The sequence below is a fragment of the Numenius arquata genome, chromosome 7, assembly GCF_964106895.1.
Source record: "Numenius arquata chromosome 7, bNumArq3.hap1.1, whole genome shotgun sequence".
Taxonomy (NCBI): domain Eukaryota; kingdom Metazoa; phylum Chordata; class Aves; order Charadriiformes; family Scolopacidae; genus Numenius; species Numenius arquata.
The window spans coordinates 14,205,954-14,222,084 of record NC_133582.1 but is presented as its reverse complement, the minus strand read 5'-3'; the positions used below and the strand labels follow the sequence as shown (position 1 = coordinate 14,222,084).

Here is a 16,131-nt window from a genome sequence, read left to right as displayed (position 1 = left end):
AAGGCACATTTCAAAATCACCTCATAGTAATTCATCAAAGAGACATTGGTATGTACAATAAATTGAGCAGGCAGTTCAAATGTCTCAGGTGTGTCTATACCTGTACGCCACATATACCAAAAGCTGCGAGAGTGAGGTTTCCTTAACCAATTTCTTCAGCAGACGTTCATTAGATTTTTTTCAGTGCACAAATGCCAGGATACAGCTGCAGTGCCTGACAGTTTAACTTGATTAACATCTACACAAACAAGCGTTTCTGATATTAAGTGAATGATAAAATATGCCAGATGCCTCCTAAGAATCTCTCGATAGCAGTTATTTCATTTCAGCCTATCTAAAAAGAAGCCTGAACACAGAAGTAATCAGCGTGTCTCACTTTAAGCACATGTTTATGTTGAAATCAAGGGATTTAAGTAAGTAAATACCACTCTCCCGTGCAAGTCAGCCCATGCAGTTAGAAAATTTCTAGTCCGGGATTATTAGTGAAATACTTATGCTTTTCCACTTCATTCAGAAACCCATACAAGCTGCTGAGAGCAGTAATAACAACATCAAGGACAGGCAGCTGAATTCAGTACCAGCTAAACCTGTCAGACCTCAAGACTATCCCCCAGGAAGCAGCAGTGCCTTAATCCAACTTCTGACTAACAGAAAGGCCTGGAGAGCAAGTCATCGCCTCTGTATCTAAGCAAGAGAGTTGCATCCCAGCTGCCAGGCACCACAAAAACTGAAGCACTGCTCCGCAGCATGACAACAACAACCCTGCCCCACAGGGAGCGAGTTCTCCTGACACAACAGTTCTTGTAACCCCCAGCCCTACAAATTGCCTCATTTAGGCTAAGCAACAGCCTCCTCCCAGGTTGCTGGCGGGGTGGTGCTGGAGACCTTCACTCCTCTGCACCATCCCTGTCCCTGGAACCACAGACGTAGAGAAAAGTGTCAATTATATATTGTTGATACTTATACATGCACGGTATCTTTTCCCAAAGCCTTTTATATGTGATACCCAGGAAACGCAGCTCCAAACAGGGTCTGGAAGAACAGCCAAATAAAGAATCCAGAGACAGATAACTTGCCAAAAATCAGCTTTGCCCGTGGTTAGCCCAGAATTCATCTTATCTAACTTTATCTTTCAAAACATTGGCCATTTCTCATCACGTATGCTCTAACATTAGCTGAGAGGGGTAATCCCCCTTTTTGTATTGGTCAGACTCATTTTAGGACAGGACAGATTACCTAAATCCTGGAAGGACCTTCTCTCTCAGCTACAGAAGAAATAGCAACACCTTCATTAAACTAAATACCATAGCTGTAAAAACTAAGTTTTCAGGCACAGAAGCACTCCTTCAGGCCTGAAATAGAATCCGTAGTCTTTAAAGTTTAAGTACCACATGGAGTCAGTGGGTTTAAATTGGCCTATACACGCTAATCAGATAGACCAGGAGGGACTAGGGAGTTAACTGTCACTTGCAGACTGCAGCATAATTAACAGAGGTAATAAAATTCTGTTTATAGGAAAGAGAGGAAACCGGTTCTTTACCATACCCCTTCAACACTTGTGATTCCTAGTATCCCAGGGACATGCAAACTTTTAATTTTGTGACTCCTTGAAAGATTTTTTCAAATTTCAGTTCAGCTCAGTTCAGAGACAGAGGGAAGCAGAAGATTCGTTTGAAATGTTCTCCCATGGGGTACCCAAGGGCTCTTGCCCTTTTCAGCTCCCAAGGGAGATTTGTTCTTGTACCTCATGTCTCTTTAGTTCTCACCCATGTTTCCTTCCTGAGTGCATCTAGATTAAATGTAATACATGCTGACTCCTGTATGTGAACTACTCATCACCTAATGATTTCCTTAATCTCACTATCCATATGTGCACTAGAAGCAGCCAAATCTGGGCTGTGGACTAATTACTTGAAAATTAGGGGAAAACCAGGCTGATTACAGGACCACAGTAAAAGAAACGCCTACGTAAAAAAAAACAAATCTGGAGAAGTTCTTCCACTAAGTTCAAAAAGTATCAACTCAAAGATAGGGGCTTTTTCAGTATTTTTGGCAAAAGTTTGATGTGTTTATGGATAAAGAAAAGGCAGACTTCAAATGCAATTCCTGTTGTTTTGATCACTATTAAATACAAGTTTGAAGTTATTAAGCAGAGAGGAAATCAAAATTGTACAACAGTTGAATTTAGTACTTGCTTAAACTTGTAAAGGGTGTTACCTGTTGCTAGTAAATACTTCCATTTTCCGCCACTTAGAATTCTGCCAACTTGGAAGTAAAGATCAAACCCTACTTAAAACAAGAAACGCCTCTCCTATTTTCAGGCAGCCTGGATTGCTTTCTCCAGCCCCAACAGCAGAAGAATAAAATACTCTGGATTTTATGTTTGTCCAGTCTCTGAAGACTGCTGAAGAACAAAACATGTATCAATTTTAAAGAAGTCAATCCTCATCACCTTAGGAAATGTCTTCTGAGATGTCTTTACAATAGATTTAGCAAACAAGTTAAAATACTGCTTGGGAACATTCTTCAGAAACACAAGTAGCTGAAAATTTTCATGCAGCTAGCACTCAATTACCCCAAAAAGGAGTATTCTCTCCCCAAATGCAGAGCTGGGCTGTCTTCAGCACACAGTTTAAAGATGCAGTTTAGCTTAGAACTTGTTCAGTAGTATCTGTGCTCTGCAGCGTCAGGCTTTCTTTGATATACCCTTTAAATTACAGAGCAATCAAATTAATTATGTGGGAAATACAGATCATCTGTTATCTGTTACTGCTATAACTGCTAACCCAGAAACCTGTAGTTAAAAAATTATTATGAAAGGTTCAGAGCTTCTTATATTTTTGTCATTTTTTTAATGATGTATTTTCAATATGATACCAGGAAGGTTACTTCGAAATATTATGACAACCTTTTGTTGAATCTGTCACAGTTCACTATGACATCATGTACGTTACAGTCTAAACAGCTCAGGAAATTGCTCAATGGATTATTCATCACTGTATGACTGATTTCTTGGAAGGAAAGATATAAAAATTGTCTACCTGAACAGTTACTTAACACTTAAAATAAAGCATTTTATTACCAAGCAAGGCCGAATGATTCACAGTAAGTCATTCTCACACACTAGCATTTAGTAAGAACACCACCACTCACAACCTCTTTGGAAACAAAAGGGTCGTACGAGACCGGTAAGAGCTGAGTGCTAGTCACCTGTAACGAGCAATGCACCTCAATTTTTATAAAGCTTATTGCTACAAATTGCATCTTCAAGAGACTACAAGGTGAGATTACAAGAGCAGTAGCAGAGTCTGTGGGACAAGAGTTTTGTTTGTAATGACTTCTAGCTGCCTTTACCATCAGAGCATTAGAGGCACTCTTAATTACTAGAAAACTCAAACTCAAGTATGATTCCTATCTCAGCTGCAACAGCCACATTTACTACAGCAGCTACACAAAGGGCGTGATAGGTAACCCACAATTTGTTTCCCAACCTTCAGAGATGACTCTTTCCCATGAAACTCCCCTGCGTATTACAGAAGACAAAAGGACACAAGTGGCTTCAAAGGTCACCAGGCAGAAAAAAAAAAAACCTGCTGTCGCACCATGCTCATACACAAATTAAAAGCATTCCTTTGGAATGCACTGAGCTTGATTCTGCAATCTTTATCCAGACAAAACTTGCAGGGATATCACACAGATAACACAGGGAAGGATTTAGGGTGTGGCTGGGTAAGGCAGAGCTTTCAGCAAGTCACCTGCATACCAGGCAGAGACAGAGACTATGCCTCTCATGCTCTTTTGGTTCTACTACTTTAAGCAATTTTGTATCTTTGGAGACATGATTGCTAATACTTGTTTGTATTTCCAAAACGCTTAGATGCAGATTGCAAGGCTGTGAAATGCAAAGTCTATCAACTCTGTGCCATGTGTGTTGTCACACAGAGTAAGAAGAGTTGTTAATTACCGTGCCAATCCAAAGTTTTAGGAACCACTGTGTTAAAAGATCCAATTCAAAAAAACCCAATGCCACAGTACTAAAATGCTATTAACCCATAGGATTCACTGCAAAAGCAGTATTACTTTTCAGAAGTCTCCTTAATATCAGAATGTCTTAGTAAGTGTGGTAAGAGTTTTACATACAACTGAGAGAAAGAGCAAGGAATCTGCCTCTGGTCAAACACAAGCAGCCTGGAAATTAGTTTCAAAACTGAAAATTAGTTCCATAACAATTTTGCTGTTGAAATGCTTTAAAAAAAAAAAAAAAAAACACACAGCCACAAGAACAAGCTATTTCTACCTTTCTGATGAAACGTCATACTTTCATACTTTGTATATCAGTAAGTCAATGTTTCCTGGAACCATCTGATCTCATCATGAGAAGAAAACCAATTTACTGTACTTATTCACAAAAACTTTTCACATTCTGCAGTCAAGGGCAGAAAATTTTATCTGAAGACTCCACGCAGACATTAGAAGTCAGCGTGCCAAAAAACATCTGCAAATACTACCAAATTCTAAAAAGCATAGCATATTTAAAATTAGGCAGTAATTAAAAATATCACTTACACGCCACTTAGCACATTTATGGACTGTGTCCTCAGCCCGTATCCAGTGTCTTTCAAATTGGAAATAATTCCTAACACATTAATATTGGAACCCTTTGATCCAAAGTCTTTTTCACTGTACATTATCATATGGGAGCTCGTGAAGTCCTGTTAAAACAAAGAGAAGCATCATAAGGAAAACGCAACAGGATGTCTCAGCGCACTCAAGAGACTGCCTACTACGTGTTCTTGGAACTTACACCAACGATCGGTCGCAGTGATTGCAACTCTTCATCATAGCCGCCCCAGTCTGTCCAGTCCCGATACGCTCCTTCTTCCAGCAAGTACTGATGGCCTTCAAACCCGGGCTTCTCATAAGCAACCCAACTAAACAACAACAGAATCTGTGTGTGAAAATGAGCAACTGCCGCTCCATATTGTTATAGAGCAGATACAGATATGTGAAATTTGTTCTTTTGCTGCGAATATTTGCAAATTTAACCCAGGCATATCTCTAAACCCAAAAACTAGAAAATCAGAGAAAATAAATGGGTACTGAATTTGTCCACTGCAGTTTCCAGCCTATGAAGTTACTACCTCAGTGAAGGGGAAATATTGCTGGTGTTTTCCCACACTTACATTCCTCCCAGTACTTTCATGGATCCCACTGATGTAAATGGAAGTCTTGTCTTTTCTTCTGATTCCTTGTCATCAAGCATAAAGATCTCTGATTCTATTTCCACATGCTTCCCTTCAAAGAAAGGCTTCTCATAAACGATTACCTGTAGTGGAAATGTAGTAAAATAAAAGTTGCAGAGAGCATGACAAATTCTGATGACAGTCAGTTGCTTTTGCAAGGGCACATAGAGGGAGAAGGCAAGATTATGAAACTAGTAAGTGGAATCTCTCTATTCTCTTCAAGATGTCTTTCCCTTAGAAATGCAACATGAGGGCTTGAATGTTCACTACCCATCTGTATTATCCAGATTGCTATTAATGCGGTCATAAATATGACATCATATATGACAGATGCATAAACGTGACAGAAATTGCAGTTTCATGGTGTGGTCACATACAGCAGGACCAGCCATTAAGCCATCAGTAGCCGGTACACGATCAAGATATATTTAGCTACCCACATGTAGTTTACGTGTTATAAAATACCTTTTGACAATCAAACAACTATTGACTTTTACCTTCGGCTCTCCACTGAATTCAACTTTGCGACCACCCTGTTAAAAAAAGAAGAAAAAATAAGTTGTCTAAGTATAAAACAGGCAACTATAAGAGTCATCAACTCTTCACAAAAAGAAGGTGAAATCTTTCTTGAAGAACACAAGTGAAAACAAAAAGGCAGATTAAAGGCAGAAGTGGATGCAATCAAATGTTGAAAATTCAAGAATTTCATAGACTAAAAATTTTGGTTTTTGAAAAGTTACTTTTTCGCAAGTCTTGAAAAATCTATCCACCGTAACACATTATTTCTATCACATAAACGTAGGTCACGTAACTTGCTAGTAATAACAATATTTTACCATTTTCAAGGGCCTCATAGACCTAATGTAGGCTTCCTTCTTCTCCCAGAATGCTAAATTAGGATATTCACCAGGCTCCAACATTAAAGGGACTCCCTGGAAACCAGGTTCTTCATAAATTAGCCATCTAATGTAAGGGAGAGAGGAAAGGAAAAGGTTAAAACCTCAGAACACTTCTGATCAGTAAAGAACAAGACAATGTGCTCGCTTTAGAAAAGACACCATTATATACTTAATAAAAATTTGTTTCTTTACCATCAAAATTGTCAACTACAAGCTGGCATACTGGCAAACTGTGCCTGTGCAGGAACCACCAATAATGCATGTGCTTTGTTTGAACAGGCAAAAAAAAAAAAAAAATCAGTACAATGAAGAGACAGTTAAGAATTTGACTCTATCTGAAGTTTCAAGACTAAAGCTTACTCTGTGTAATTTTTAGAATAGTTTTAAAATATGCAGAATGAATTTTCAAGAACTGGAAAGATCTCTACTAAGCTAGACTTGGATTTCTTGCAAAATCTGTTCAATAGAGAATTCTGAACTTGTGTTATTTACTAATACATAGAAAACCCTGACAACTCCTTAGAAATCTACTTCCTCATGGTTTGTATCTGCTAATAATTCTACTTTGAAAGACACAACTTTCAGAATTCCTGATTGGGACAGCAACAGTAGTTTTTCAAAGCTTTTTCAAGAAAACCTTAGCCAGTGATCACTTACTGGAAACAAAGAAACATACTGTTGGTCTCTGCCTAAGGCTGGCAATGTATTTCTTTCAGTTAAATTTACTGATCTCTCAAAATTGCAGCATGGAGCAGTATAAAACTCATACTAAACAGCAACACTTTAGTTTTAGTTTTATTGCTGTCTATAGCTGAATGTTTGATATATTGTGTGTCCTGTAGTCGCAACGCTCAGTAAGCCCCCAGCTTCACTGCAAGAATTTAAACACATGGAAGAACAAGGAGACAGCACAAGCAGAAGATAAAGGTGCATTGACTCATTTTTGTTGGCAGCTTTTAGTAAACAACAGTTAACCACTAACACTGGGAAACCTTAAGAAGATACAACCACACCCACATGGCAAGGTGACTCAGAATCAGAGCCTCCCTCAACTGCCAGAGCGAACTATGTTATGCCTGTAAACTAAAGGAAAGAAAAGACCCTGCAACATGTAAAAAAAGCAGGAACAATTTCCTGAATTTCTCACGCAAGCAAGTGGCAGAAGCGACTTCTTTCTACACAGGACTGATGAACTGACATCTGAAAAAGGCTAGGTTGGATGGGGCTTTGAGCAACCTCGTCTAGTGGAAGGTGTCCCTGCCCATGGCAGGTTGGAACCAGATGATCTTTAAGGTCCCTTCCAACCCAAACCATTCTGTGATTCTATGATTATTTTTCAACTGTCTGTTTTGCTTCCTGGTGCAAATATTAGTTTGCTTTCCCTCAGGGGATCCAAATGCAAGAGTGAAATTATGACTGTAAGAGTTTACACAGATTTAACGTAAACTGAACACTAAGAACACTGTCACACTGATGCAAAATAAGGACCAGTCTGAAGTCTGAGAGATGTACACACTCTGCTTCCTTTCCAAAAATTTTATAATTTCACTATTCACAGAAGGCTTTTAAGTGAGGGACAGAAATAAAGTGGAGAGGTAGATGAAGTCAATTAATAATCAACCTCCAAATAATATATCTGATTTCATTACTCTTGGCAGATGTAATTTGGATTAAGTTTGCAGTTCAACAGAAATAACCTTCTGTCAGAGGACCAACTACTTCATTTTTTTTCCCCCAAATCAAGGTGTAAAGATTTAATCAGAGAGACAACTAAAATGCCCCATCCATCATGTGGCTTATTTGAATAAATCTTTGCAGTGGTGTGGAACACTTATCTTCAGTGGGGCAGGTTTTGATAGTTAAACAGACCATTTGCAGCAGGGTGAATGCTATCAGTGCCCAAACGCAACATGGCCAACAGGTAACAACCAAGGTCTGCACACCCTTAAAATGTTCTGCAGGACCCAGCATCATTGAAAGTGATTCCACTCTCACTTTTTCTGAAAGCAGCCTCCCTCTTCTGCATACTTTTCCCAGTGCCACTTTGAGGCATATTTTCAGTACTGATTTACAAGTTTGTTTATTAAGTTACCAAAACTACCATTGGTACAGAGTCTGGATTCCTCCTCAGAGGTCTCCTTTCTCATAAACACTCACTTAGTTCATGACATACATTACACACCTAATTCAGATGACCAGATGTTTTCAGGTGACATACGTATGTGTCCTAAACATCACCATAAAAACACTGATTAAAACACACTGTGAAATACAAGAATGCTTTCCAGAGTCCACACGTGACACTAAGTCTTATCTTGTAACACAAGGGCTTGAGAATTCTCTTATTTTAGTACAATGATTTCAAGTTTAGAGGAAAGCAAGTAGGAAATGAGGTCTTATCACAACAGTTCATGAGAAAAAGCAGGAGGGGCAAACTCATTCCTTTGCTATGAATACACAAGGGTTACTCTGTCTTTACTACATGCAAGCAGAAGAAAAGCTGGCTCTAACACAAAACATTAAGAGGTCCTCCCCAAGAGTCGAGCATTACAATGATGTACTACTGCTACTGTCAACAAATACTGCCAAAATATAGGACTACGATAAATACAGCCTGCTTGCATGTCTGATAGGTGTAACCAATGGTTTAAAACAAATTCCTTTCATAGCAGTGCACGTTCATACAGAACTACGCACTTACATGCCCCAGTGTACTTTGATAGAACAAGTCTTCTGAGTGGTGCCAAACACCCCTGTTTCTTCCGTGTCGTCAAAAAAGGAAGTCACGATTCCTAAGCCTTCAGGTTCTGTATACAAATCAATTCGGCAAACCCTGTAATCCTGAAAAATGAAGATTGCCACGATCACTTAGTCTGTGCTGCAAGTTCTGTAATTAATGCAGATAACTAAATCAGCATTGAAACACCTGTTTATTTTAAATTGTTTCCCCTCTTGTCAATTACTACTGCTATTAGATGCCTATAATAAAAGTATAACTATGCCAGTTTTCCTGTCTCTGTTTGGACCAAAACAGTCAGTCAATCTATAATCAACATTTACGTTGTTTACTTTCTGCCATCTAGGAATGCATCTTCTTTCATCAGTTAACATCTCCTCTAGCAAATTAAATCCTAACATAACACCAAGCAAGCCATTCTTGAAGAGAACTGCAATTTAAACAAGAATTGTAGTCACAAGCAATATATATTCCTCCTTTTTCCTGTCCTAGTCAAGTGACTTTATAGCTCATACTTGTTTGTGCAACCTGTAAAGGTAACTACTTAATAGTAGGTTAAAAGCGCATGTAAGAAGGCTGTTCCACCACGCATGAAACTCCCTGCTAAATTTGTGTATACAGGACTATTTTTTGAGTAACAAACAAGGTTCAGTGTTTGACACTAAAGTTCACGTTGAGTGTAAATTTGATTTAAAAAAAAAAGAAAAGAAAAGAAAAACCCACACACATGCTTTTGAAAATATGAATCTGTGGAACTACTGATAAATTTTCTGGGATTTTTTTCCTGAGAGATTGACCAGGCTAAAAAGCATATGCTGTACATCGTATTTTGGAGGCTATACTAATAAAAAACACTCAGTTTTCTTCCTGCCCTATCCTTCCAGTGGATGTTACAGCAATCCCCATTGAGCAAAACTCCCCACATTTATTTTGTGATTAAACAAGAAATTCAATGTGGAAGATTGTTTCATGCATTTACAACTCACATTACACTTGTGCCCTAATACAACAATCACTCCTTGTATCAATACAAAACACCACAAAACATTAAGACCTATATAAAATTTTCTTTACTTCTATTACTTGCCTTAACAACATGTCTTATTGAACCAATCACTGCAGGCTTTAGAGATTTGGATTCATTTTGCTCTTCAGAAGTACCTGCACCCCAAATATCTGGGAGTTCCAGCTCTCCTTCTTCCAGTGGAATAGAGGGGCCTTCAAAATTTGGTTTCTCATAGAGTATCCAGCTTAAAATAAAAAATTCTCATTTTTAATGGTGCTTTATCAAGTGTGATTTGCAAAAATCATGATCCCATTTAACAAATCCTTTCACAAGAAGTATTATTTCCAGACCCTTCCTGCCACCCCAATACAGCTGATTTAAGTCATTTCTGGTCTCTGTGATATTTTTAAAAGCAATGATAAAAACACGAAGATGCCTACTGCTGACTTTGTAATTCCATCAAAAACTCCTCCACCTTTTTAAATTGATGATTTGGGGCAGCAAGACTACCGTCTATGAATACCAGACTTTTGCATAAGATACTAATCAGGACCAATTTATAGGTCAGAAAATGTTGACAGCGCAGACTGCTGTGTCAAGTATAAACAGAGAAGCTACTTGGATCCTGTGAACAGCAGCCTGGAGTTCCACAGGGGCTGGTATAGATGTGCCAGAGGATGATAAGAACTCTCAGAAGACAAGCACAACTTTATTTTTAACCGCAGGTTTGAATATATAACTATATAAAAACTATACCCATCTGCAAATATAAAACCCTCCCCTGGAGCTCTCAGTTGAACAGGGGAATAGGGGGGGAATGCAGTCCCCTAGTCCATGCTGAAAAAGAAGACCTGATTCACACAGATCAGAAGATTTTCATTTGTTTTCTGAAGCTAAACAGCAGCGTGCTTCCCAGTACCTCCTACTGCAGCTAGCCCTTGTTTCTGCAGCTTACTATCAGATCATTACTTTTGAGAACCTGCTATTTGCCTGCATTATAGCCTGACCACAACTTAACTTGCCACGCTTGCCACGCTATCCACACTAATAATGGCTGTTCTGTTAATGTTATGAAGAACGTAGGAGATGAACTTGGTTTGAATTCCTCTTAGGCAATCTAGCTTTCAGAGAAAAATTCCCTCTGGACTTGCAAGAGAAACAACTACCTCTACAGCACCACCTTTGGACATAGGATTAATCTTCTGCATCCAAACCCATGTCAGACCTGGCTTTAAAATCCTTTGCTAGTCTTTTAGTCCAACCCAAATACTATGCAAGCACCCATAAAGCAGACAGGAGTCAAAGGGCAGCACAGCTAGACAGAATCTGTCATTTCATCCCACCCCTATGCCTGGTGAGATGTTCCACCCCTCCAGATGGTAACACTCAATTTGTCAGCAAGATAAGTTTTCTGACCAGAACTTCCTATTGCAGTGGTAAAATGCCACATTTCTTGCTCATAGACGTCTACATTACATTGCCATTTGCAAGGCAGACTTACTTACACACTGGTTCTGTTTCTAAAGATTTTTGGACAGATGACTGATAAAGAGTAAAAATTAATCTCTTACCATCCTCTGATGACTTTAACTAAAATTGTTGGCGACAGAACCCAAGAACTGCAATCCGGAACATCATGGAAAACTTCAATAGCATTTTTTTGATAGTCTGATTCACAGTATATCACCAGCTGCGTTAAAAACAAAACAAAACAAAAACCACCAAAACAAAAACAAAACAAAAAAAACCAACAACAACATAATTTTATCTTGCTATGCTTTAAATATAGAGAGGAACAGCAAAGATCATAAAATTGATCTTACCTTGCCAGGTCGGGGATTGATTTTAATTTGTCCATTTCTTGAAAGTGCCTAGTAGGGGGTGAGAGAAAAGTCACACAAAAAACCCACCACAAACCAAAAACTTATTCAACACAGATACTCAGCTATAAAAAAAAAGAGCTAGTGGAACAAAATAGAAACTAGTCTGAATGACAAAAAGCTGATAACTCTTTAACTACACCTACTTACTACTTCAATTCCTTCTTCCTCAAGAAGAGCAGTATCTTACAAGTGTACAAATTTACACACTTTGGATTTTTTGTTTTTTTTTTTTTTAAACTGAATTGTCATCTCACTGAAGCTAACTAACCTCAGACTTGAAATGCTTTAAAATCCGCCTGATCAACTTCCTCTATATTCCAGGAATTTCATTCCAAGAGACTACTTTAAAAATTGGCATTAATAAAATACATGCTCTACAATGATAACGACAGTAGTGAAAGTATAAATGTCTAGTAACCATCAAGCATGAAAAAATTTTGAGGGAATATATGGAAAGACTGAGAAGACATGATGGCATGTACATGTATGAACTAATTAGCATAATCAATTTTGTGCTGAATGGCTTGTAACAAGATAGGTTTCTTCAAAAAGCATGAGACACTACAGGAAGTGACAGAGTAAAATGCCACAGCAAATAAAATACATTAAGGTATACAAAATCTAAAACAATACTGAAGTCTGTAGTAAATTATACAATATAGAATATATGGGAAAGTTATGGTTGCACCACATCATCTTAAAACAAATGAAGAAAGTGTTGCAATTACGCATTTGGTTTCCTAGCAAGGACAGGAGTGCTCATTCTGGGACAGAGTCCTGCTCTTCCAGGAACTATTCATACAAACAAACTGAAACAAATCCTGCCCCTAAACCAGGCTGCAGCTTAAGATAACCAGCAACACGTGCAAGGAACTAATGAGAACATATTAATCAGCACACAGGGCAGGCAGTGATCTTGGGACAGAGTTCCCAACCACCATCAGATTTTTGTAGGCACTATCAGGACACGTTGAAGCATGACTGTTTTTTTATTAGACTGTGCATCAATTCCAGTTAGAACTTGCTCTGTGTTTTAAGGAATACCAAAATCATTGTTTAGGGCTGCTCTTTTCACTGAATTTCACTGAATTTTTAGAGTTGGAAGGGACCATAAAGATCCTTCACGTTACCCATTAGCCATTGTATCCTCGTGTTTTTAGTCAGTGGAAGACGCACAGTAGGTACACATCATACAAACATTTTTGGTTCCTGCCTAACTTGAGCAAGGCACTTCAGAGACAGCAACAGTGCTGCACAAGTCCTGGAACCCTGCAGAGCCTAATGGGCTTCTCACAAGAGCAGTCTTATGTGTGTATATACTCCCTTGCCATATCAGGTCTCCACACTCTACTGAAAAATTGAAACACACTCAGGAACAACAGATTTAAGTAGGAAAAAAAAAAAAAAATCAGTACTAGTCATTTGGCTTTGAACTCAGGTTTTGAAATCCAAGCAGGACCATCCAGAGTAAGAAAGCCTCTTTAACCAGCAGAATAAGTCTACACTACTGCAAATAACCCCCCTAATTTTCATACCCACAATAGTTAAAAAACTTCCCATGAGAGAAAAATCTACATCCTCAAAATTACAAGATAGCATGGATTTCCTTCTGCAAGGTGAAGGAAATAGTTACTTCTACTATTCCTGCACCCTTTTCAGTAGAACTGTAACAGCAGGTAACTGCTAGCTTTGGAAGTTCTCCCACATTAAGGTAAAGTTACCTAAAAGCAAAAACGGAGCTCTGCCTTCACTCATGATGAATTGATGCTCATCATCAGACAAAGGAACAGCCCTCCACTGTAACAGCACTTTCAATAATCACTACTATCCACTTCTTAAAGAATATATATTTTCTATCAAATGCATGGGGATACTGGGAACAAAAACAGAGGGCTAAAAAAACCAGTTTGCTCTGTTACTCATTTAACAGTGCAATGGCTGAATGTCATGCTGGAAGAAAAGGGATTACTGTTAACAGAAGAAGCAGGCACAAGTTTTCTGAAGTTCATAGAAAGCATTCTACTAATTTACAACAAAAAATAAAATTAGCATGAGATTTGTTTCAAAATAATACAAAATCAGATATGAAGACATATTCAAACATACACTTTCAATTCATATTTGTGAAGACTCTCAAAATAAAGGCACCATGAAGAAATATAATCATGTTAATAGATGCCATCTCATTTTCATGTATAGCCAACATCAGATGAAACCGGTACTATACCTACGTTCGCCTCTATATATTTGTAATCTATGTATGCCCCCAAGAAGGAAAACAAAACCAAAAAAACCAATGTATGCATATTGTCTATAAAAACACAAAAGCCAGATAACTTTCCAGACAGATGTTAAACACCACAATACTTACATCCACATCTAATAAACCACTGGGGACATTTGATTCATATCTGCTTGTCCCTAACCAGCTGGAAAAACTTTTCTCAGGGTTCCCATAGTTGGGCATTTGTAAACTTAATTCTTTTTTTGCACTATCTGCTTGCATGTACTTCTCCACAAAACTTGGAAACTTCATATCTGAAAGAGACTGAATTGCAAAATCAAAATTAACAGTCATTCAGCAGGTAGACAAAAATTTACGTGGTTGTATTTCATGAATGATCTTTATTACCTCCGATTTTTGAGGAATGCCGAATGGCCCAGAAGCATCCTGTTGTAAAGGAGGCATCCCTGAGGAGTCAGTTGGAAAAGCTGTTGCAGCGTTATTTACTGAGGTGACAGAAGGATTAAAAAACTTTTCTTTAGATGTAGAAGACAGCAAGCTTGAGAAGAGGGAGCTTTTTTCAAGTCGGGATCTCTTAATTTCACCATCTGTACCATCAACATTCTCTTTTCCATTTATTTCCTGAGTAAAGGCAGGTTCGTCTCTATTACATGACTGCAGGGCTTTGAATATGATGCTTTGCTCTGTTGATGCACGCTTGGGCCTGACTCTGGCTATTGTTTCCAGGCTTTGCATTTTAATTTGTTGGGCTGGTAACAGATCCTGTGTTTTCTCCCTCCTCAGTCCCAAACCAAAAGTAAATACACTAGGGTCAAATACTTTCTCTAAGTTGTCTTCATGAATGGGAGGCATTGCAAAGTGGGGTGCTGGGGACTTGGGAAGCTTTGATCTCTTCTTTTTCTGGGGTAAACAAACTGAACTGTCCAAGTTTTTTATTGTTTCAGCAAACTTCTTCATGTCTGATGGGGAATCAAAAACGCTGTCGTCTTCAGCAGATCCGTTACAGGTTTTGCCTGGACTCTTTTGTGTATTGATGTTGTGCTCTGATAGCAATATACTGTCCTGACTGCTGTCGTCACACGGTAGTGCTGCAAAGCTCAGCTCTCCCAGCTTTGCCTTTTTATCTCCATTTTCCATCTTCTTAAATTCTGATCTAGGAACCTGATGAGATGGTAGAGAATATTTACCTTCACTGCTAGGTGATAAAACCTCTGTGTCTGGCAGCGCCTTTTCTTCATTTCTGTGGAATTCTGAGCCCGTGTTATTTCTTTGGTAGGAAGTATCTTGAGCATTTTCACTTTTGCTGGGTGAGTAGAAAGACAGTTTTAAAGGTAAACTTTCTTTTTTAGCTGTGGTTAGTTCTGGATCGGGTTGCTTCAGAGAGACACTACTAGCATCAATTTTGCTGCTTTGGTTAAAAAGGGATATAGCCGCTTTTACTTTGAGTTCTGTTGTCTTCCCAATATCCTCACAAAAGGCAGAGCCTTCTTCATTTTTGCCTTTTAGTTCTGCAGTGCTTTCTTTCTCTGCTGTGCCATTCTCAAATAACTTCTGGCGACTGCTCTGCTTATTTAATGTTTTATCAGGCTGTTCACTTTCCTTAGGTTGTTTTCCAAATTTCAGCTTTGCTCTGCCAACAAATGTACTTGGTACAGTGCTATTTTTTGAAGCAGGGATGTCAGTAGGCCTCTGGGTCTGGTTAGCGCATTTATTTTCAAACAAGGAAATTTTGTTGGCAATGTTGCTGTTAGTTTTATTAACTGGTTTTTCAAGAGTATCCTGCTCACTTTCTAAACTGTCTTGATTGGTAGATGCTTTAAAATTCAGCTCTACATTCTTCGGTTTGGCTGGACTACAGGAGGCAAAGTGATACAGAGTTACATCGTTGATTAATCTTGAAAAGACTTGTAACAATTTTCAAAACAATAAATATAACATTATAATGAAATTTTCCATAGTCATATTCAGTTTAAATTTTGGTATCTCAAAAGTAATTAACTAAAAAAGGAGTAACTATACGAATGACAAAAAAAAAATTATACACTAAATAAGGAAAATACATTTCAAATGTGTATGTAGTTCTTTAATGCTCGGTAAAACAAAAAACACAGCAGCCTA

General features: G+C 38.3%; 1 protein-coding gene across 1 annotated transcript in view; it reads right to left on the bottom strand.

Annotated features, from left to right (window-relative positions):
* Positions 1-16,131, bottom strand: part of CRYBG1 (crystallin beta-gamma domain containing 1) — a 97,630-nt gene that overhangs the window by 20,277 nt on the left and 61,222 nt on the right. The window contains exons 4-14 of the mRNA XM_074150677.1: positions 14,401-15,865; positions 14,140-14,316; positions 11,709-11,756; positions 11,457-11,575; positions 9,967-10,129; positions 8,844-8,983; positions 6,080-6,206; positions 5,741-5,776; positions 5,184-5,326; positions 4,805-4,931; positions 4,567-4,712 (exon numbers count right to left, since the gene is read on the bottom strand). Coding sequence (XP_074006778.1) covers positions 4,567-4,712; positions 4,805-4,931; positions 5,184-5,326; positions 5,741-5,776; positions 6,080-6,206; positions 8,844-8,983; positions 9,967-10,129; positions 11,457-11,575; positions 11,709-11,756; positions 14,140-14,316; positions 14,401-15,865 — 2,691 coding nt within the window. The remainder of the gene's footprint in view (positions 1-4,566; positions 4,713-4,804; positions 4,932-5,183; positions 5,327-5,740; positions 5,777-6,079; positions 6,207-8,843; positions 8,984-9,966; positions 10,130-11,456; positions 11,576-11,708; positions 11,757-14,139; positions 14,317-14,400; positions 15,866-16,131) is intronic.